Source organism: Pseudopipra pipra, chromosome 18 (genome assembly GCF_036250125.1).
Source record: "Pseudopipra pipra isolate bDixPip1 chromosome 18, bDixPip1.hap1, whole genome shotgun sequence".
In the NCBI taxonomy this organism is placed as follows: Eukaryota; Metazoa; Chordata; class Aves; order Passeriformes; family Pipridae; genus Pseudopipra; species Pseudopipra pipra.
The window spans coordinates 7,106,464-7,127,008 of record NC_087566.1 but is presented as its reverse complement, the minus strand read 5'-3'; the positions used below and the strand labels follow the sequence as shown (position 1 = coordinate 7,127,008).

General features: G+C 58.4%; 1 protein-coding gene across 4 annotated transcripts in view; it reads left to right on the top strand.

Moving 5' to 3' along the window:
* Window positions 1–1,127: 1,127 nt before the first annotated feature.
* Window positions 1,128–20,545, top strand: part of MYO18B (myosin XVIIIB) — a 56,342-nt gene continuing 36,924 nt past the window's right edge. For 2 of the 4 annotated variants that reach the window (XM_064674865.1, XM_064674863.1), the window contains exons 1-21: window positions 1,128–1,251; window positions 2,375–2,436; window positions 3,177–3,332; window positions 4,006–5,046; window positions 5,280–5,346; window positions 5,566–5,678; window positions 5,871–6,047; window positions 6,654–6,852; window positions 7,528–7,670; window positions 8,575–8,675; window positions 9,209–9,272; window positions 10,545–10,689; window positions 14,343–14,513; window positions 14,927–15,017; window positions 15,326–15,518; window positions 16,890–16,970; window positions 17,391–17,538; window positions 17,656–17,815; window positions 18,592–18,775; window positions 19,545–19,737; window positions 20,151–20,260. In XM_064674865.1, coding sequence (XP_064530935.1) covers window positions 2,398–2,436; window positions 3,177–3,332; window positions 4,006–5,046; window positions 5,280–5,346; window positions 5,566–5,678; window positions 5,871–6,047; window positions 6,654–6,852; window positions 7,528–7,670; window positions 8,575–8,675; window positions 9,209–9,272; window positions 10,545–10,689; window positions 14,343–14,513; window positions 14,927–15,017; window positions 15,326–15,518; window positions 16,890–16,970; window positions 17,391–17,538; window positions 17,656–17,815; window positions 18,592–18,775; window positions 19,545–19,737; window positions 20,151–20,260 — 3,576 coding nt within the window. In that variant the 5' untranslated portion in view covers window positions 1,128–1,251; window positions 2,375–2,397. Of the gene's footprint in view, window positions 1,252–2,374; window positions 2,437–3,176; window positions 3,333–4,005; window positions 5,047–5,279; window positions 5,347–5,565; window positions 5,679–5,870; window positions 6,048–6,653; window positions 6,853–7,527; window positions 7,671–8,574; window positions 8,676–9,208; window positions 9,273–10,544; window positions 10,690–14,342; window positions 14,514–14,926; window positions 15,018–15,325; window positions 15,519–16,889; window positions 16,971–17,387; window positions 17,539–17,655; window positions 17,816–18,591; window positions 18,776–19,544; window positions 19,738–20,150; window positions 20,261–20,545 lie in introns of all 4 variants that reach the window. The other 2 variants (XM_064674864.1, XM_064674862.1) reach the window with 1 other exon arrangement.

Below are 20,545 nucleotides of genomic sequence, written 5' to 3'. Positions count from 1 at the left end.
TTGCTCACAGGGCACTGCTGGACTGACCCCTGTGCCCCATCACCCCGGCTGCCCCGCACACAGGTAAGTCCCTTTGCTCACCCCCATTCCTGTACACGGTGTTTATCCTCATTTCCCCTGTCTAGGGACATGCTGGTTGTGTCCTGACGGTGGGACGGTGCTTGCTGTGCCAGGAGGGCCCTGGGGTGATCCTCAGCCCTGTGTCAGGGATCCCTGGCAGGGACTGGGAGGTGGGTGATGGGTGACCAATGGTGGCTTTCCATTAGTGCTGGAGGGACCCCCAGGAGCAGACAGGGTGCCCCATGGCTGCACTGCCATCCGGGACCATGTGACAGACCATTCAAAACCGCGTGTCCTCCTGCCGTTCCTGGGTGTAATTGGGGCTGGTGAGATGCTTGGAGCAACCCTTAGTTTCCTGCCAGGTCAGTCCTGCCAGGTGAGTCCAGACTGACAATCCCATTTCCTTTCTCATTAACAGAGCTTTTCCAGCTGATGCCCTGGGCATGTCTGTGGACCTTTTCAGGTCAGATGTCGAGCGCCTGAGGGAGTTACACTTCTGCAGCTGGACTTGGCCTGAGCCAGGGCTCTGCACCCTGACTGGGGGTCACACTCTGTCCTGTGTGGTCACCACATGTCCACTCTGCTGACCCCCTCCCACCTGCCTTGTTTGGGTGCTGACCATGCTGGTGTTAGTGCCAGGGGCTATTTTGAGCTCTTCTCTCAGGTCCCTCTCCAGCTCAGCCCCATCTCAGGGTGGGGACTGGTGGGGAGAACTGGGGTGCTCTGGGGAGCCCCGTGCTGGAGCTCTGAGCCATGATCTTGGGGATCACCCTGGGGTCCACTCCTGCAGCAGCAGAGCACCCCGGGTGGGCTCATGCCAAGCCACAGAGGTTCTCCCACTTCTGTGGGTTGCAAAAGCGTGCACCAGGGAGGGCACAAACAGCGTGTCAGGGAGGGCACGGGTGACACGGGTGCCAGGGAAGGCACGGGTGGCACCCGTGTGTCCCAGCCGGTGCAGAGGCCAAGGAACGGGGGAGCCCCACTGTGCCACTGCCTCTCCCCAGTCGCGGCCCCGGTGCCACCGCCGCGGGTATTTTTAGCAGGGACATGTGTCACCTCAGCTGCCACCGCGGCGGGGGCGGGGGAGGCGTGCGCTGACCCTCCGCCGCTCCCCGCACGCCGCTGTCGCTCTCTCGCGGAGCCCGGTGCCGGCGAGGGCCGACAGCCCCCCGCGCCCGCAGCCCCCGCCAGGTACGGGGGCTCTGGGGGGGACCTGGGGGTGGGGGTCGGGGTCCGGACGGGCTCTCTGGGTGCGCGGGGCCGTGGGGCCCTCGGCCGGGAGGGTTATTTTTAGTTGGGAATGGATGGCGATAGCGGCAGCCCCGGCTTCGGGGGCGGCTTCCAGGCACGAGGCTGTGCTGGGGAGAGGCTGCGATGGGAGAGGGGTTGGGGACGGGGACGGTGCTCCCTGCCCTGTGCAGGAGGTGGTCAGGGATCCCTCAGTGGCCTTGGTTCTTGGCACCTACCGGGATGGCAGTGGGAGCGAGTCCCAAATGGGGACCAGACCCAATTGGCCACGGCCCAACTGGGGCCACATCCTGCACCTGGATGGGGACAGAAGAGTGGTGGTGATGGTGGTCCTGGCCTTTGTTGGTGCCATGCTCTGTGCTTGGTCCCCTCTGTGCTCGGTTTCCCCACGTACAGGGCAGGACGGAGGGTCCGCTCGGGGAGGTGACGGTGCCCGGCCACAGCCACCTTCCGGGCTCTGCCGGCGCCGCTCGGGGCCGGTTCTCCCCGGGGCCAAAGAGCCTCGGGTCAGGGGGACAGGGTGGGGGGCAGCGCCGATCGCGGAGGGCACGTGGCCCTGGGGGCTGCCTCCCGGGAACGTAAGCGACATTCCTGAGCCGGCTCCTGGCCGCTCCGGAGCTCCTGCTCTTTTTACTGTACAAGGAGATGCGGCCGCCGGCAGGGCCGGGCGAGCCCCGGCGCTCTCGGGGCGTGAATGATCCCGACAGGTGAAGCTGGGGTCAGCCCGCGGTGGGGCACGGCCGGGCTCCCGCGGCCGCCCAGCCTGAGCCGGGGGGTCCCACCACCGACCCTCTGTGCTGCCACCTCCCCACGCTGCCTGGCCCTCGCCGGGGCTGGAGGTGGCTGCTGGTGGCAGTGCGCTCTCGAGCACTGCCGCACCACCCATCCCCTTGTGCCCGAGCTGCCACGCTCCAGTCGGTGCTGTGAGCTCTGGTTGGGCAACCCCCAGCAAGGTCACTGTGCTGCCGGCCCGGCATAGCTTGTGGCACAGCCCTGGGGCCAGCAGCAGCCCCTGGCTAACTCTCTCCTCTCTCTCTGCCTGGCGTGTCACCACGTCTTCCCACAGCACCGTCCAGCCTCGCTGCCACCATGGCCATCTCCTCGCGCCTCGCGCTCTGGGAGCAGAAGGAAAGTCTCGGTCCGGGGTGGCACCGGTGGTGTTTCGGGGCTGGGTGCTCGTGCCTTCCCGGGGGCTCAGTCCTGGGGGGGGGTTGCACTGCAGCAGCCTCTGGGGTTGCATCCCCACAGCTCCCTGCACACTTTGCTCTTGCTGTGTCCAACTCTGCTGGCTCCAGGCTCCTTCACAGCCTGATTGTTTTGGTTTGGGTGATTTTGCTGCTGTTGGATGCACAAGGGTCCCTGCCTGTCTGAGCCTGGCTGAGGCCGCAGGGTTTGGTGCTGGTGCTGCTGAGCAGGGCTGTGGCTGGGAAAGCTGTGGGAAGTGGGGCTGGTTTTGGCCTGGGGCCTGGCACATAGGGATGGATCTGCAGGGCTGCATGTGGCCATGGTGACGCTAGAGCTGCTTCTTGACTCACTGCAGCCAGGACAGATCCTCCTGTGGCCGTGCTGGGGCAGAGATGGCAGTGCACGTGGGCTCCTGCTGCACCAGCCCTCGGTGGCTGTGGAAATCCAGGTGCTTCTCTGTGGGCTTTTGTACTCAGTGCTTCTGCTAGCCACAGCATACCCAAACCAGCCTGGTGCCCACGGGTGGCCTGTGGCCTCGCTGGGAGCCTGGGCAATGCCTGCAGCCACTGGCAGAGCAGAGCAGAGTGCTGTTCTCAGCTCCATTGCCACTAACGTGCCCACGGGGCTGTGCCGTGCCTTGTCCCTGTGCCCACCCCGTAACCCACCTCTGCTCCTGTGAACAGATACGGGACGAGGACCGGGGGCCGCCCCCATCCACACCCCCCCTGCTCCTGTCGGTCATCCCCGGAGGGTTCATCAAGCAGCTCGTGCGGGAGACCGAGAAGGAGGCCAAGGCAGCGAGACAGAGGAAGGAGAGCAAGGCGAGCGGGAAGGAGGAGGTGAGTGGTGGTGAACTCCACACTGCACCAGGGTGTCCTGCTGGGCCACTGTCCCTGTGTCCCTGGGTGTCCCCAGCTGTCCCCAGCTCAGAGAAGTTCCTTGGGGGTTGAGGGGCTGTGTGGCCCTGTGACACTGGCCAGAGTCAGGAATCTGAGGGTGTTTTGCATGAGCTGGGCTGGACAGCGAGGCCCAGGCTTGCAGCGTGGTGGCTGCAGCAAGCTGCAACCCCGCCCAGCTCCCAGCCTCGAACAATTAATGCTGGAGAGTTCCTTAATGCAACTTGCTATTCTTGACCTGCTTAATTGGAAGGTGAGTAATTAAGCAGAGTGTGAGGCTCTCTGGTTCAGTGAAGAGTGCAGGAAGGGGAGCACATGGGGCGTCTCCAGGAACAGCACCAAGCAATGACCCAGAACGTGGCGGGTGGAGGGTCGGGATGTGGCCAAGGGGGAGGAGGAGGCCACCACTGATTGCCACCCTGCAGCCAGGTCCAAGAAGCCACCCACAGCCATTGGCTGTGCCCGGAGAGAGCAGGTTGGGGCTAGAGCTCTGTACAGGGCTAGGGCTGTATGTGGCATGGTCAAACCATGTGGGGTTGCAGCTCCCAGGGCTGGGCTGAGGTTGGGTTCTTTGCCCTGTCCCTGTGAGATTCAACTCCTCTCCTTTGCTTGGCAGCCCGTGGGGAAGGACGGTGAGGCCCGAGCCAGGGACACCCCAGCTGCCAGAGGAGGGAGGGCCAGTGAGGAGCCACTGCGGAACGGGCTGAAGGTAGAGGGGCAGGGGGGCAAGGGGGTCACAGCCCCCCCATGCAAGGAGCTGCCCCCTGAAAAAGCTGCACCGGGGACCATCCCCAGAAAAACTCCATCCCCTGCACCCAGCCTGGCAGTGGCTGCCCTCAAACCAGCAGAGACAACCCCAAAACTAGCAGAGATTCCCCGCAAATCAGTGGTGGCATCCTCAAAACCAGCAGAAACATCCCCAAAACCAGCAGAAACGTCCCCAAAACCAGCAGGAACACCCCCAAAACCAGCAGAGACCCCTCGCAAACCAGAGACAGCATCCCCAAAACCAGCAGAGGCTTCCTCCAAACCAACGAAGATCCCTCCCAAACCAGCAGAGACCCCTCGTCTGGAGGTTCCCAAGGTGGCAAAGCTGTTGTGCCCTGAGAAGAGCCCCAAGGACACCCAGCAAGGGGGCAGCCCCCCAGCTCCAGCCCCTGCCCCCAGCCAGGGCCCCCAGCGTGGCAGCAAAGTCCCACCAAAGGAGGGGGACTCATCCAAGGGGACAGACCCCAAGAGCACCAAGAAGGAGAAGGGGACACCCCCAAGGCACGAGGAGCCCCCAGCCAAGGTGAGAGCCCAGAGGGAGCTGTTTCCAGCCAAGAAAGAGCTGGAGAAGATGAAGAAAGATGTTGGAGGTAGCAAGAAGGAGCCAAGGGAATTCAAAAAGCCTGAAAAAAACACAAACAACTCAGAGGAGCTCAAGGGGGAGCCGGGAGGAATCCAAGAGAAGTCCAAAGATGTGGGAAAGGAGGTGAGGAAGGTGAAGGAAGAGCTCAGAAAGGGTGAAGAGATGCTGAGAGAGAGCAAAGGGATGGACAAGAGCACTGACAAGGATGAGGCTAAAGAAACACTTGGAAAGAGCAAAGAGATGAGCAAGAACGTGATCGAGGACCAGGGCAAAGAGGCATCGGGCGAAAGCACAGACAAGGACCAGGTAACGTGGATGTTACTCAGGGTTTTGGGGCACTGATGTAATTTTCTGTTTTTATGCAGCTCTTCCCATGGGCTCAGCTGGGGGCTGGAGGGAAGGCAGACCTGGGGCTGGACGGGCAGGAAGCAGAGGGCCAGGGGGTCTGGCTGGAAGTGTTGCTGTCCAGTGGGCAAAGGCAGTTTGTTCAGCTCAGTTTCCTCCCACTCTTGCCCAATTCCCCTCTATCCTCCCTGCAGGCTCTGAGGGACGTTTGGTACGAAGCGGAGAAGGTCTGGCTCATCCAGCAGGACGGGTTCACACTTGGTAACTTGCCTTGCTCTGCCCTCGCTCTCCAGCACCGGAGATGAGATGTACTGGGAGCAGGGTGGGCACTGGGTGCTGTGCTGGTACAGTGCCCATCCCTGCCCCAGTGGAGCCATGGTTGGATTTGACCCCTTGGCATCTCCCCATGCCACAGCGGGCTCTGCCCCAGCCTGTCTCAGCTGTGCCAGGCTGGAGAGACTCATTAGCCTCTCATTGCAGCCACGCAGCTGAAGCCAGATGTGGGGACACCCGAGCTGCCAGCGGGGAGGGTGAGGGTGCGCCGGGAGGAGGACGGCACCATCACCGAGGTGGACGAGGACAGCGTGCAGAGGGTGAGCCCCCTCCCCATTTTGGGCTGGTGCAGGAACAGGAGCCCTGGTGCAGGGCAGTGCCTGGGCATGATGATGCTTCTCAGGCCATCACCCCAGGCTGGCTGGGTCCCAGGTGTCGGGGTGCCAGCACGGTCCGGCACAGCCTATGCCATGAGAGCAGAGCTCGAGGTGTCTCTGGCTCTCCTCCCACAGACCAACCCACCCAACCTGGATCAGGCCGAGGATCTGGCCGCGCTGATCAGCCTCAACGAGTGCAGCGTCCTGAACACACTGCGGCAGCGGTTCCGTGCCCGCCTGCCCTGCACCTACGCGGGGCCCAGCCTGGTGGCCATCGCGCCCGGCCCCGCGCCCGCCGGCGGCGCGGGCAAGGTGAGCGGGGGGAACCGTGCGACAGCGGGATCTCCCGTGGGAAGCGTCACCGACCCCCGTGGGGACAGTGGCGGAGGGCGCCGGTGTGGCGGTTGCCGGCAGGTGGCACCGTGGGACCGTCACAGCGTGGGGAGGCTCTGGGGACACTTGGGACCGAGGGTGCTCTGGGGACACTTGGGACCGGGGGTGCTCTGGGGACACTCGGAACCAGGAATGCTCGGGGCGGGGATGCTTTGAGGATGCTCAGGGCTGGGGATGCCCTGAGATCACTCAGGACCAGGAATGCTCGGGGCGGGGACGCTCTGGAGACACTCGAGACCAGGGGTGCTGTGAGGGATGCACTGAGGACACTCAGGACCAGGGATGCCCGGGGAGGGGGGATGCTCTGAAGATACTGAGGGCCAGGGATGCTCGGGTCTGGAGGGGCTCTGAGAACACCCACGACTAGAGAAGCTTGGGGAAGGGAGTGATCTGAGGACACAGTCTTGGGGGGTTCTTCACCGTGGGGAGAAACCCATCACCCTGAGTGTAAATGTCTTCAGGTTTTTGTCTACAAAAACCTGTTTGGTTTTGGGCTGTGCTCTACCACTCTCTCCCTGCCCGCAGGCTCCCAGGGGGAAGCGGGACAACCTGCCCCCACACATCTCCTCGCTGGCACACAGAGCCTACAGGAACCTGCTGATGCAGCGGCAGGACCAGGCCATCGTCCCCCTGGGGTGCAGCGGGGCCGGGAGGACCAAGTGCTGCCAGAGTGCCCTGGAGTACCTGGTGGGCACGGCGGGCAGCGTGGACGGCAGGGTCTCAGGTACAGGGCATGGGGCTGCTGGCAGCCCCCACAGAGACAGTGCTGGGTGCTGGGCAGAGGCAACACATGGGGATTATGCAGGCTGGGGGCACCCAAACACAAAGGTGATGCTGTTTCCATCTAATGGCCTCGGTTTTCCCCATTCCTGGCCTAATTCATGCTCCTTGGGGTGCCTCCCGAGTGGCCGGTGTGGCTGCAAGTGCCACTGTCGCCGGTGTGGCTTTGAGCACCACGGTCCCCATCACAGACCCAATGGATCTGCTATTTTGACAAACACCAGCATGAGCACCAGGAGGGAATTACTCGAATTATTGCCGTGCTTGGGGCAGCACTTTCCCACCTGATCAGGTTACTGGTGACGTGAGAGGAAGTGCTGCTCAGCACTCAGTGGCTTTAGAGGGCAGGGTTGGATTTCGGAGCTCTCCGGGTACACGGTGCTCCTGCAGAGGGCTGACGAATGGCCCGGACCAGGGTGGAGGTGTGGTCAGGACAGCACATCCCCTTCCTATCAGCAAGCACCTGCTCCCCTGGTGTGGGATGCTGACCCCATGCCCAGCCAGCTCCCCCGAGTGCTGGGACAGACCCTTGGGAGGAGCAGGCAGAGGTGAGCCAGGAGGAGATGCCTCCTCCAGGAATGCAGCAGGACTCAGCGGGGCTCTGGTGCTGGTTTTGCAGTGGAGAAGATCCAGGCAATGTTCACAGTCCTGGCAGCCTTTGGGTCAGTGACCACTGGCCACAACAGCAGCTCCACACGCTTCTCCATGGTCCTGTCGCTGGATTTCAGTGCCACTGGCCAGATCACCGCTGCTCATCTCCAGGTATCTGTCACCTGGTGAGATGGGAGGGCTGTGGGTGAAACTGGGGGTCCTTGAGGTAGGGATGAACCACTCCTGTGCTGTGCTTCCCGGCCAGGCTGGGTGCAAGGAGTGATGCTCTGCCCTCTGCTCCACTCCTTGCTCATCCTGGACCACAGGTGCCTAAATGGCACCTGAGCAGGAGCTCTGGCAGCCCACCCCCCTCCCTGGCAGGGAGCTCGGAGCAGTGCTGGGATGAAATGTTTATGAGGAAATGTATAATTCAGCGTTTCATTAGCAGCACCTCACACAGCCGCCTCAAGCTGACACCTCTGAGGGCTTTTATCACCATCAGGGCTCTTATCAAAGGCTCTTTAATCAGAGCTGCCTATGCCCCCGGGCCTCCTCTGAGGGAGGACAGGCCTGGAGCACCAGGGTTTCCCACTGCTGCCCCTGCTCTGCCCTGGGCACTGGCAGGGAGCCAGTGGCCTGGCAGGGCTGTCCTTGTGCAGGAGTGGGAATGTGCCACTATTACCATCCTGGGATGTTCATGGGAGGATGGGACAGTTGGCGGGGGACACACACACCCCCAGCTCTGGGGTCAGCGCTGGCACTGAACACTTTTGGCAAGGCTGGAGCTGATCTGAGCTTGTTTCAAGCCCAGGCAATGACTTATCCAGATCCTGCAGTATCTTTGCCAGGGCCATCACACTGCTCAGACCTCTGGAGGTGTGGTGGGACTTTGAGTGCTGCACTCATGGACTGAAATGTTGCTCCTTTATGCATGGGGCCCAATTTGCTTGCACAGCCCTAGGCAGAAAGAGCAGCCTCCAAATCCAGCCTTGGCCCTGCAAGGAGAAATCCAGCCCCTCCTTGACAGATCCCAGTACCACCTTACCATCTCCAGTGCCCTCTGTTCCCTCCCCAGACCTTGCTGCTGGAGAGAGCCCGTGTTGCCCAGCAGCCTGATGGAGAGAGCAGCTTCAACGTGTTCCCCCTGATGCTGGCGGGGCTGGATGTGGCAGAGAGGTGGGTGTGAGGCTCCCATGGCACCAGGCGGCTCTGCTCCCCCCTGGCTGCCCAGCTGGTGGGTACCCTCTGCCCAGAGGCTCCCCACTGTATATATCTAAATTCTCCCCATCTAGTGGGATTTTTGAGACCCCTCTGATAAGAGGTTGTGAAAGCGACTGTTAGTGACACTGCAGGGGTCTGTACACACTTATATTAGAGATTTTTGATGAAACAGGGGCATTTTCTGGCACTTTTTTGCCTCTTCACTAAAGCCGAAATTGAGGTGACAAGTGAGACAGGGATCCCTTTCCCTCTTGCTCTGGTTCTCCCCAGGCTGTGTGTCTCTGGGTGAAGGCTCCTGGTGTGTCAGGTGCCAGCTTGTCCCCCTGCATGGAGCAGTTCTGTGGTGACCTATCCCACCCAGGTCCCTCAGATGGTGCTGTAAAGGGGCCCTGTGGGTGCCAGAGCTGCTCCCAGGGGGAGGGCAGGGGATTAGTGGTACTGGGCTAGGCGAGGAGGGAGCTTGACTCATTTTCTGTAACTACTCCCAGGACGATGCTGCATCTGCACCAGCTGGCTGAGAGCAATTCCTTTGGGATCAAGCCATTCACGAAGGTAGGGAGAGAGAAATGCTGGAGTCCTGTGTCCACCTGCAGTGGGATGCTGCAGTGCACTCCCTTTGTCACCCCCAGTAAGAGGATATCTTGGGGTCCTTGGGTGCTGAGTGACTCGTGATGATGCCTCTGTACTGGAAGCATGGAGGGAGGGAGTGAATGTCAGGATGTGAGGAAGGGTCTGCCCAAACAGCCCTCAGCACTCCTCCAACAGTCCCAGGGGAGCTGTCGGGACTGGGGCTGCTCTACCTGGGACCTGTGCTTGGCTTTTGGAAATGCCCCAGCCAGGTTGGGAAGAGGTTCTGCTGCTCTGGGGTCCACTGCCCTGATGTTCCCCTGCAGCAGCAGCTCTTGGGAGCAAGTGTATCCTTTTGGGAGCCCAGAATGTGATTTTTAGGGGCTAAAAGCTCCTCAGCTGATTCCCAGCTCCAAGCCCTCATTAGCCTGAGCCTTTTGCAGAGCCAAAGCGCTGGGATGAATCCCAGCAATTTGCAGTTACATCATCTATCAATGAATCCAATATTCCATCTTCATTAGGGAGCTCCTGTGCCGGTCCAGCAGCCAAGGGAATCAGTTGCTGGAGCAGCAGCTCCAAGGAGGGCACAATGAGGTCCTCACACTGCTGATGTAGCACATTTGGGTTCAGAGATGGGGTTTTACTCTCTTTTCATAGCCCACCATTTGTGTGGGTTCCCCATCCCAGCATGGAGGGTTTTCCCACTGGTCCTGGCCGAGGTGGGATGCTGCCTGCTGGAGCCTGGAGCGCCAGGGCTGCACAGAGCAGCCTCAGCATAGGGAGCGCAGGAGTGCTGGAGGTGGGAGATGGCAGGTCCTGCTGGTGGCTGGGACCTGCACAGCTGTGGGCAGGTCTGTTTGGTGAGAAGTGAGGGGATGTGGTTGGATGGAACCTTGGGCAACCTGGTCTAGTGGAAGATGTCCCTGCCCATGGCAGGGTGTTGGGATGAGCTGAGCTTTAAGGTCCCTTCCAACCCAAACCACTCTGGGATTCTGTGATATAAAACATCTCCAGCAGCTGCTCTGTAGACACTCTCGAAGTGGGAATTATGTGTCCTCGTATGACAGGGCAATGTACACCAGGCTCTTGAGGAACCTGTCGGGGACTTCTCCATCTGCCCAAACGTTTGCAAGGGTCCCTTATTGCCTTTTCCTTGCTGGCCTGGTGGTTTCCATGCTCCCTTTTGTCGTGTACCACCCGTGCCATGATGCTCTGGCAGAGGTGGTGATGTTCCCCCCCATGTCTTCCCTCCTGCAGCCTGAGGAGAAGCAGAGAGCCTCGACAGCCTTTGCCCAGCTCCGGGCTGCCATGGGCACACTGGGCATCACCACGGAGGAGCAGGCGGCCGTCTGGCGCGTCCTGGCCGGCATCTACCACCTGGGAGCCGCCGGTGCCTGCAAAGGTGAGGGAGCTCCTGCAAAGGTGAGGGGGCTCCTGCAAAGGTGAGGGAGCTCCTGCAAAGGTGAGGGGCCTCCTGCCTCTACATTCCTTACACCTTATCTCGGGGTTGGGGGTTGGAGCGGGGAGGAGATGTGTCCTGGTGGTGTTTGGTGCTGGGGTGTGTGGGACATGGGGAGGTGTGTGGGGGTGATGCTCATCCTGAGGCTGTTCCACTTCTGGTGGCTCCAAGCTCCTTGTCACCCATGGAGGAGCTGGGTGATGTGGGGTGCTGGTCTCCTGTCCCGCTGGGGCTTCTGGAGGGGATCCCCAGCTGCATGTGGATAGGACAGGGCTGCAGGACATCACCTTGTGCCAGCTCCTTGGGAAGGACTAGGGTGGGTGACTTGTTCTTTTGCACATTCTCCCCAATGACACTGCAAAGGGACAGCTTCAGGTAGCACTGATTTTATGATCTCTTGAGTGTCTGCCACAGTAACTGAATTATAATAGGCTGAGTCTGGATGAAGATTGTATTTATAAAGACTTTGTTAATACAGGCGAATAGAAATTGCCTTATCCCTTATAAATTATTTTAGGACGTGCTCTAACCCGTTTTAGATGCAGCCACATTGATTTACACACTTCAGTTTATGAGGGCTGCATAAAAGCTACCATAAACTAAGCCATAGACATTTATAAATGTCTCTGCAACATGTCATAACACATCTTATGGTAATTTATACCATTAATCATTTATTAATTGTTTTAAAAGGATGGATGCTGGCATCACTTAGAGTTCTCTTTCTCCTCTCCGGTGTTCTCTTTCCCCATCTCCATCTCCTAATGCCCTTCCAACTTCTAAAGATGACCCCCTGGTCTCAGGCTGATGTGTGTGAGAAGGCTTTTGCCAAAAAAAAAAAATGAAGGCCCTTCTGGCCTGCGAGTTTTCAGGAGAGCAAATTTTGGAGGCGCGTCTCGTTTTGGGAGTGCTCAGCTCAAGGGCAGGTGGAAGGATGACCACGGTGGTGGGGAAGCTGAGCTGCTTTGCTCAGACTTCCTGCACATTCTGTCCTGAGCCCCCTGTAAGTCTGGGAGGGAACTGAGCGCTGTATCCAACAAATACTGTGCAATTCTTTCAGCGTGAACAGGAATGGGAACAACGGGTCCAGACAGGGCTGCGGCTCCCAAGCACACTCAGGTGTGGGATTAACAACCAGAGCATGTCTCAGTGTCTCTCACTCTGGTATTGATTCCCCCATCGTGTGTCAACAAAAAGGGAGAAATGAAAGGAAATATGGATAAAAAATGGATCAAAGCCAGATGGAGCAAAAGTCTCAGTGGGGGCGACGAGGCTTTTAATGTGGTTAAACCTGTCTCAGGATAGCCATCTCTTCCCTTCCCCTTTCACGCCCTTTGATGTTGTGTATTCAAAATCCTCTCCTTGAAATCTCACCAAAGGGAACCTCAGTGCTGGTTTTTCACGGCATTCAGGAGCCATCCCCGTCCCCCGCGGCGGCCCCGGCACGTGTTAAATGGGCCCCAGGGTGGGTTAAAGGCACCTTTTCCCCTTCTCTCCTCACACATTCAGTTTGTTCAGGAATAAATCAGGAGGGAACAGCACCACCTCTTCCTGGATGAGAATGGAAAATGCATTTGCAGCTACAAAAACACCGAGAAGAAAAGGTTGAATTTCAAAATCCTGCTTTGCTCCATCCCGGTGTCAGCCCTTCCCGCTGCCTTTGAAACGTGTTAGAGCAGCTCTTTTAGTGGGAAAGCAGCCAGGAAGCCGGAGGCCAGCGGGGCATCCTGGGTACCATTCACCTGAGTGCTTCAGTCCCTTTGTGGGCTGCAGGATATCCCCTGTTTTCCTTTATTCGCTGCCTCTTTAAGCGGGAGGGAGGTTTGGGGCGCAGCAGGGGTCGGCGTTCAGCTCACTCTCAAGCTGTCCCTTTTGCTGGCTGATATAAAAATAAAGCCCTGTGGCTCCCTGAGGGCTCCCAGCCCTCACCTGTAATGGAGGTGATGTGATTCCAGCAGCTGCAGGTCACCAAATCCTCCTGGTGCTACCGCAGGTCTGTGTCATGGTCAGAACAAGACCCCCCCCCCCCAGTCACTGCAGTGAGGCTGCTGCAAACCCAGGGTCCTGAACCCCTGAGAGGGAGGAAACCACACAGGAGGTGGGGTCTGGAACCTGCTGGTCAGGTGGGGAAGGCTCTGAGCTCCCCCAGACCCTGCAGAGGGTGGTGGTACCAGGGGAGCATCATGCCCTGGGAGGCAGGAGAAGGAACATCCCTGTTTCAGATCCAGGAAACCAAGGCATGGAGCAATGCAGAGACGGGCTGAGCCTGTGTCGGGGCTGTAGCAGGAAAGGCTGAGCTGGGGTCCCTGTGAGCGAGGCAAGGCTGGTGCTGACCCTGTGTTTTCCTCCTGCTCCTCTTAAATATTAAATGGGCCAAAGTAATTCCCTTTATGTGTTAAAGCTGGTGAGTTTTCCATCATCACATTACACCCAAGAGGGTCGTGTGATGCTGCTGCTGGTTATAGTCTATGAAGTGTGAAATGGTGCCTGGCCTCCTCTGGGGCTGAGTGGAGCCTCTCATTTTTCTCGGAGTGCTGGAGTGGCCAGTGTGGAATGCCAGCTCTGGGAACCTGGCTGGCACAGCAGGCCTGTGCAGCCCTGGCTCCTCAGCCTCTCCGCTCACTGGCAGGCAGAAATTTTTTGTCTGTCAGGAATCAGCCTCTGTCCAGCCAGCTCAGATTAGAACAAGTGAAAACGGAATAAATCAAAGCCGAGAGTGTTGAGGCAATTCCTCTGCCTGCTCCAGCACAGCCCTTGATGTTGGAGTCCTTCAGTCAGCACAGAAAATACTGAGAAAGGATCAAAGGGGAAGGGAAAGGGGGGTTGACTCTTGTGGGTGTGCTGTGAAGCAGCACCCATCCCTCAAGCCCTGCTTTGTGCATCCCCTTGGCTGGGAGTGGGTCCCCCATGGGCTTCCCAGGATGTGCCACCTCTCGCTCTCCATCCCAAAGCCTCTCCTCTGCCACCAGCCACCAGCTGTGTTTTAAGGGTCCATCCTAGCTGTGACCCCCCGTGCTTCTCATCCACCACCCAAAAGCGCTACTCTGAGGTCTCTGGGCAACTTTGCCTGCCTCCTCCTGTTTCTGCTCATTCCCCATGTTCCTGAGCACGTGCTGGCCAGCTGCCTCCACAGCACCTGGATTTGTAAAAGGATTAATCCTGCAGATTACTTCCCTATTGATTTTAATCATTAAGCTGGAGTCCTTATCACTGGATATAAGTACCAAGTGGAGCTCTGCCGCTGCTGTGGGGAGGAGTGCTGCTCCTGGGCTGCCGGGACAGCAAACACTGCTGGGGCCAAGAAAGGTGATCCAGGATTTCGAGGGATTGCTTTGTAATCCCATCAGTTCCCATCAGCACATCTGCTGGTTTGCTCCACTGAAACTCTTGAAATACACGGTGTTACTGATGCCTGGCTGGTGGAAGCCTGGATGGGTCGCAGGGTTCATCTGGTCCCTGGACTTGCCCTTAATAATTTTGATTTTGGAGATGCACATGGGAACAGGCAGGATGTTTGCTGGAGACAATGAGCCTGCACCCAGCTCTGCTGGTGCTGGCCCTGCCTGACTCCCTTGTGCCCCTGTCCCCCTCCCCAGTTGGCAGGAAGCAGTTCATGAAGTTTGAGAGCGCGAGCCGCGCCGCCGAGGTGCTGGGCTGTGACCCGGAGGAGCTCAGCACCGCCGTCTTCAAACACCACCTGAAGCAGATCCTGGCGCAGGTGACGGCTCGGGGCCGGCAGCCACCCCTGGCTGAGGAGAGCCCGGCAGGTACTGGGATGCTGCATCCCTGTTCCCTTTATTTTGGGGGATAGGGAATTGCAGGGTGCTGCACCGGGAGCAGGTGGAGGGTCTGCGTGGAGAGGCAATGCACCTCGTTCTTCTCAGGCAGTGAGGCCCATTTAGGTATGTTAATATTAATTAAATCATTGACTGTGCTGCCCTCAGCTTTCCAGCTGCCCCTGCCTGTCTTTCCTTAGGGACACACAAAGATCAGGTGAATTCAGATAAGTGATTTGGCTTAAACGCTGTGAGAGCCCTGCCTATAAAAAGGGGAAAATCCCCAAACTGAGAGGGCAGCAGAGTGGGCTGCAGTCCTGAGTACCATCTCAGCTCTGTGCTGGCTGAACTTGGCTGGAAAGAAATGACGTGTCTGTGCCTGGTCTTCCCTCCACCTGTGCCAGGGCCGAAGATGACGGGTGTGGAGTGTGTGGAGGGAATGGCCTCGGGGCTCTACGAGGAGCTCTTTGCTGCTGTCGTCTCGCTGATCAACAGGTACAGAACTGCCGGGCACTGAGGGGCTGGGGGGTGGCAGCCCCTTCTCCAGGGGCTGCTGAGGGGTGAAATTTGCTGGGGCTCTCCAGAGAGAGGAATGAAGCAAGTGACTGCTGCCTGCTGGAAAAATAGGAAGTTGTGTGAAAATCTTTGACTGGGAGAGCACACTGGCACTTGGGACCTCCTGTGTCCTGCCCTCCTGCGGCACAGGCAGCCTGGCATGGAGACCTGGCACTGTGAGTGCCTGGTTGGGATCACTTCTGCTGTCTGTGGGTAAATCCCAGTGATGTGTGTCATTCTTTTCCCAGGTCCTTCTCCTCCCAGCACCTCTCCATGGCTTCCATCGCCGTGGTGGACACCCCTGGCTTCCAGAACCCGCGGCACCAGCAGGCTGAGCGAGCAGCCACCTTTGAAGAGCTGTGCCACAACTACGTGCAGGAGCGGCTGCAGGGGCTCTTCTATGAGAAAACCTTCCTTCTGGAGATGGAGAGGTACAGAGAGGTGAGGAGCAAGGGCTGGGAGCAGCGTCCTGGGGAGCAACTTCCCAGTGCCTGGGGACGGGGCTGCCTTTGGCCCAGTGGATCCCTGTGCCCTGTCATGGTGTGAGTGAATAACTCAGTAGCTTTAACAGGAGGGGTGTCACAGAAATGGGGAGTCTGTACAGAACTGTAGGCTTGAGCTGTGTCTCTCTTTTCCTCCTGCCCCAGTCCTGGATCCTCTTGGCTGTTTCTGACGTGCCAGAGATGCCAGGCTCTCTTGGTGTCTTTGTAGAACCCCCCATGGCAGGGGCGTTGGAACGAGGTGATTTTTAAGGCCTCTTCCAACCCAAATCATTCTGGGATTCTATGATATACTTGCTCCAGCTCAGGAGGCTTTGTGCCCTTCTGTTGGCACAGCTGACTTTTTCCTTAGATGATGAATAATAGAGAATAGAAAAGAAAATGATAAATTATTGCAAAAATAAGCTGCTGAGAAACCTACAAGCAGAGATGAACTTATTATTAGGCTTGCAGGAGTTACTTTAATGCCTCTAGCCCTGGGAAAATGGTTGAATTCCCATGGTTTAATACTCACACATCACCTGCGCCGAGTAAGGATAGATGTGCCCTTCACTAGTGATGAATCCATAATTGCCTGAGCCTGGAATGCTGGAGGGCTCCGCAGGCTCCTCTTGCCTGGGCTTTCCTGCTGGCTAAGGATAGTGCAGGACACATCCCTGTGAGCCCCAGGACTGCTCTGTGAGCCCTGGGATCACTCACTCCCAGTGCTGGGTCACACATGGGATGACAGTGGCACGTGCCTTTGGCAGAGAGAAACTGGGTCTCCCCTGCTGCTTTCTGCTCTGCCTGCAGACCCATATTCCTTGGCAGATCCTCTCCATGTTGCCATGGAGAGGCACTGAAGCCATGGCTTTTGCTGAGCATCTCCAGTTCAGGCCATGCTCCCCCTGCCCCTCCGGGGGGCTCCCAGATGTGGTGCTGGGGCTGTTGGGAAGGGGGATGAGCCCTCCAGCCCTTGGCTGAGGGAGGAAAACAACACCTGCAAGCTGCAAATTAAATAATTGATTGCTTTCTTTCTGCTTTCTTGTTAAGAAATAATTATCAGTTGTAATACATCAATTATTATCACCTCCATGATTTATCCAGCTTGCCTGACACACCCAAAGCACCATTCCATGGAGTGAGGGGGTCCCGATAGCCCTGCCCACAGGGACAGGCATGGCCATTCCTCCGTGTCACAGCAGAGGTAGCTCCAGCAGTGGCTCTGCTCCCCTGGATCCCTGCCTTCATTCACACCCCTGGCAATGGATCTCCTCTTGGCTTCCAGATGCCAGACCATGACTGAAGCAAGCTTTTAAATAATGTTTTCCAGGAAAATGTTGAGGTGTCTTTTGATCTTCCAGAGCACTCTCCACTGGCCACGCTGTCCATCATCGACCTGAGCTGCTCCCAGGTACCCTGTCCCCGTGGGCACCATGGGAGCTCTGCATCCTCCTTCTCAGGGCAATGTGGGTTCAGAGGGCATAGAGGGACCCTATGGAGTGTCCCAGAGCAGCCTGGAGTATTGCAGGGAAGGGTACAGCATCCACCAGGAGATTTTTTTGCTTTTTAAAATACAAGCACCCTCCCTGGCCAAGCCCTGCTCCCTGTCACCCCTCCCAGCCTGGCTGCAGAGCCGGGATGATGGCCTCCTCTGGAGCACTGTCACTGGGTAGGGCTCAGGGTGATGAACAGAGATAGATCAGGCTAGGAGGGTCTCATGGCCACAGCTGGACAGTGGGAGCAGGTTGGAGAGAGTGGGCTGGCGTGGCTGTGGCTGGAGCCCACAGCCCTCCTGCCCCTTCCCAGCACCAAGGACTGTCTCCCTCAGCAGCCACAGGTGCTGCCAGGCAGCCCCGGGGCTGATCGCCGGGGGCTGCTGTGGATCCTGGATGAGGAGGTGCTGATCCCAGGCTCCGGGGACAGCACTGCCTTCAGCCGCCTCTGCTCCTACTTCGCCATGAAGGGACCCGACCAGGAGGGTAAGTTGGGCTCAGCTCGGCTGCCCGGCCTCTGGCATTGCCATTTGGCTTTGGGAATTTGAGAAATGCAGCCAATTAAACATCTGACTTTTCTCTGGGCTGCTGTCTCTGTTGCAGGGGACGGGCACATGCGCCGGTGTGAGCAGGCGCTGCACTTCGAGATCTCCCACCAGCTGGGCACCAACCCCGTGCGCTACGACCTCACGGGCTGGGTCAGCAAAGCCAAGTTCAACCTCTCAGCCCAGAATGCCATCCAGGTGCTGCAGCATTCCACAGTGTAAGTACCAGGGAGGTTTCGCAGTGCCAGTGGTGAGCCCTGTGCCGCAGGAGTGGGATGGGGATAACCCTGCCATGAAGCTGGGGCTGGACATTGCAAACCTGCCCTGGCTTTGGTCATGGAGGGGGAGACACAGAATTGTGTCTGTGTCACAGGACAAGGGGGGGAATTGCTTTCCACTGACAGAGGGCAGGGTTAGATGGGAAGAAATTCTTCCCTGTGAGGGTGGGGAGGCTCTGGCACAGGTTGCCAAAAGAAGCTATGGCTGCCCCATCCCTGGAAGTATTCAAGGCCAGGTTGGATGGGGTTTGGAGCAATCTGGTCTAGTGAAAGGTGTCCATGTCCCAGGCCATGGCCTGTTGGGGGTCCAGCACATGTCAGAGCCATGAGACATCACCAGCTCCCTGTGCAGCAACTACCCAGATTTTCCCACTGCTTTTAGGAACTTGTAAACTAAATTGGAATTGAAAAGGAACCGAGGTACTGCAGGTGTCTGCACACACAGGGGATTTTAACCTTCTGCTTGCACTCTCCTGGCTTGTTTCATTTTGTGCTTCAACTCAGGGGAGGTTTTACAGCAGTGAACAGCTCATTGCCCAGACCAGAGAAGAGCAAAGTGGGTGAGGGGCGTCTCAGCACCCTTCTCCACTCCACAGAGCAGCACAAATCTGAATTTGGGGCCCCGGCTGTTGCATCCCTGTAGAAGGGGCTGGGAAGCCAAGGTCTCCCACCCCCACTGCGGCCCCGGTGCCCCATCCCATGTCTCATCCCCGCAGCCCCGCAGTGAGGGAGCTGGTGCAGCCGCGGGCGCGGGCACCGCTGTCCTGCCGCGCCGTGGCCGGGCTGGAGGGACGATCCCAGGCCGCCCTGCACCGCAACGCCTGCCTGAGGAAGACCTTCGCCAGCAGCTTCGCAGCTGTGAGGAAGAGGTCGGTGTGTGCTCAGATCAAGCTGCAGGCGGTGAGTGCTGCTGTCGGGACCCTCATGGCTGTGGGTTGGGGGGTTTATGGCACGAAGTATCGTGACCCTGCACTGAGACCCTGCCTTGGACACACTCCTTCTTACTGGAGGAGCCCTGCACCCCCCATCACCCACCAGGAGCTGGGTGACCATTGTGGCTGTGTCTCACCCGGGATGCTGCTCTGGCCACGGGTGACCATGAGCTTCCTCGGCACTGCTGTCACTCAGGGAGAGCATCACAGGCAAACAGATCATGAGCAGATTACACAGAACCTTGCTGTGCCGCAGTTTAATCCTCTTAAGCACTCAGACAGTAAACTACCCCTTAGTGCTGGGCACATGCCAAGTTCCTGCTGCTCTCAGCTGTAATTAGGTGCCCAAACTCTCTCTCGGAGATGAGGCTCAGGCTCTGCTGACTCTCTGGCCAGCCAATTTTGGGGTCTCTGTCCCTGGCAAGCCCTACACCCAGTGTCCCTCAACCATGATTATCTTTGAGGTCCCTTCCAACCCAAAGCATTCTATGATTCTATGAACCCTGGTAAGTTTTTGCGTCTCATCGACTGAAAATATGAGAAGAGTCTTAGGACCTGCACCCCTGTGTTCATCTCTCTGACCAGAGCTGTTCCTAATATGCTTCCTAAGGGCTTGGAGGTGACTCCTTCACCTACCCAGACTCACTGCAGCAGGTGCACAGGGAGCATTTCCCACTGCCAGCATGTGCTGCCCCTTTGTCCCCCTCCATCCCCACTGACCTCTGTTTGCCCTACAGGATGCCCTCACCAACCTTCTCCGACGGTCTCAGCTGCACTTTGTTCACTGCCTCCTCCCGGGAATGGGGTCAGAAGGGCCGGTCCCTCGTCCCCCTGCACCACCCAATGCAGCCCCACAGCTGGACGTGGTGGCCCTGAGGACCCAGCTGGAGGGGACCCAGCTCCTGGACGCCCTGCGCCTGCACCGCGTCGGTACGTCCGGCCCCCGCCGCTGCCACATGGGCTGTGCCCGTCCCACCCACCACTGCCACCCTGCCCCTGCCTCAGCCCTTCCAGGCTCTGCCCATCGCCCGCTTCTTACCAGACCCATTTCAGAAACACCCCAAATTTTTATGGCTGCTTTTTGCAGGGGTTCCCAACCCCTCTCCTGCCTGGGTGGCTGCGGCTCCAATGGGGTTCTCCCGTGCTCCCCTTGGAGCATGGATGCATCCATGCATTGGGCTGGACCCGCATCAACCACGGTCACAGTTAATGTCATGGGGAAACGGACCTGCACAGGAGGACATGCCACACTTCACAGCCCTCTCCGACCAGATCCCTCCCCAGTGTCCCAGTGGCAGTGCCCCAGGAGTGGTGCAGCCCCCAGCATGTCTGTCTGCCTCCAGGGTACACGGATCGCCTGCTCCTCACCCAGTTCCGAAGGCGCTTCCAAGTCCTGGCTCCAGAGGTGATGAAGAAACACACCTCTGCCTACGAGGTGCCAGATGAGAGCAAGGTGTGTGCTGGGCTGGCTGGGGACACAGGCTGAGACCCCCACATGGGGCTGTGCTGATGCCAGAGCTATTTCAACCCTCCCCAATGCCATCAGGGAGGGATGTCTTTGACATGAGGAGCAATTCCTGGAGCTCTTAGATTGCATATTAGGAAAAATTCTGTCACTGGAAGAGCTGTCAAGACCTGTAATAAGCTGCCCAGGGAAGTGATAGAGTCACCATCCTTGGAGGGGTTTAACAGATGTGTGGATGTGGCACTTGGGGACATGGGTTAGTGATGGCCTTGG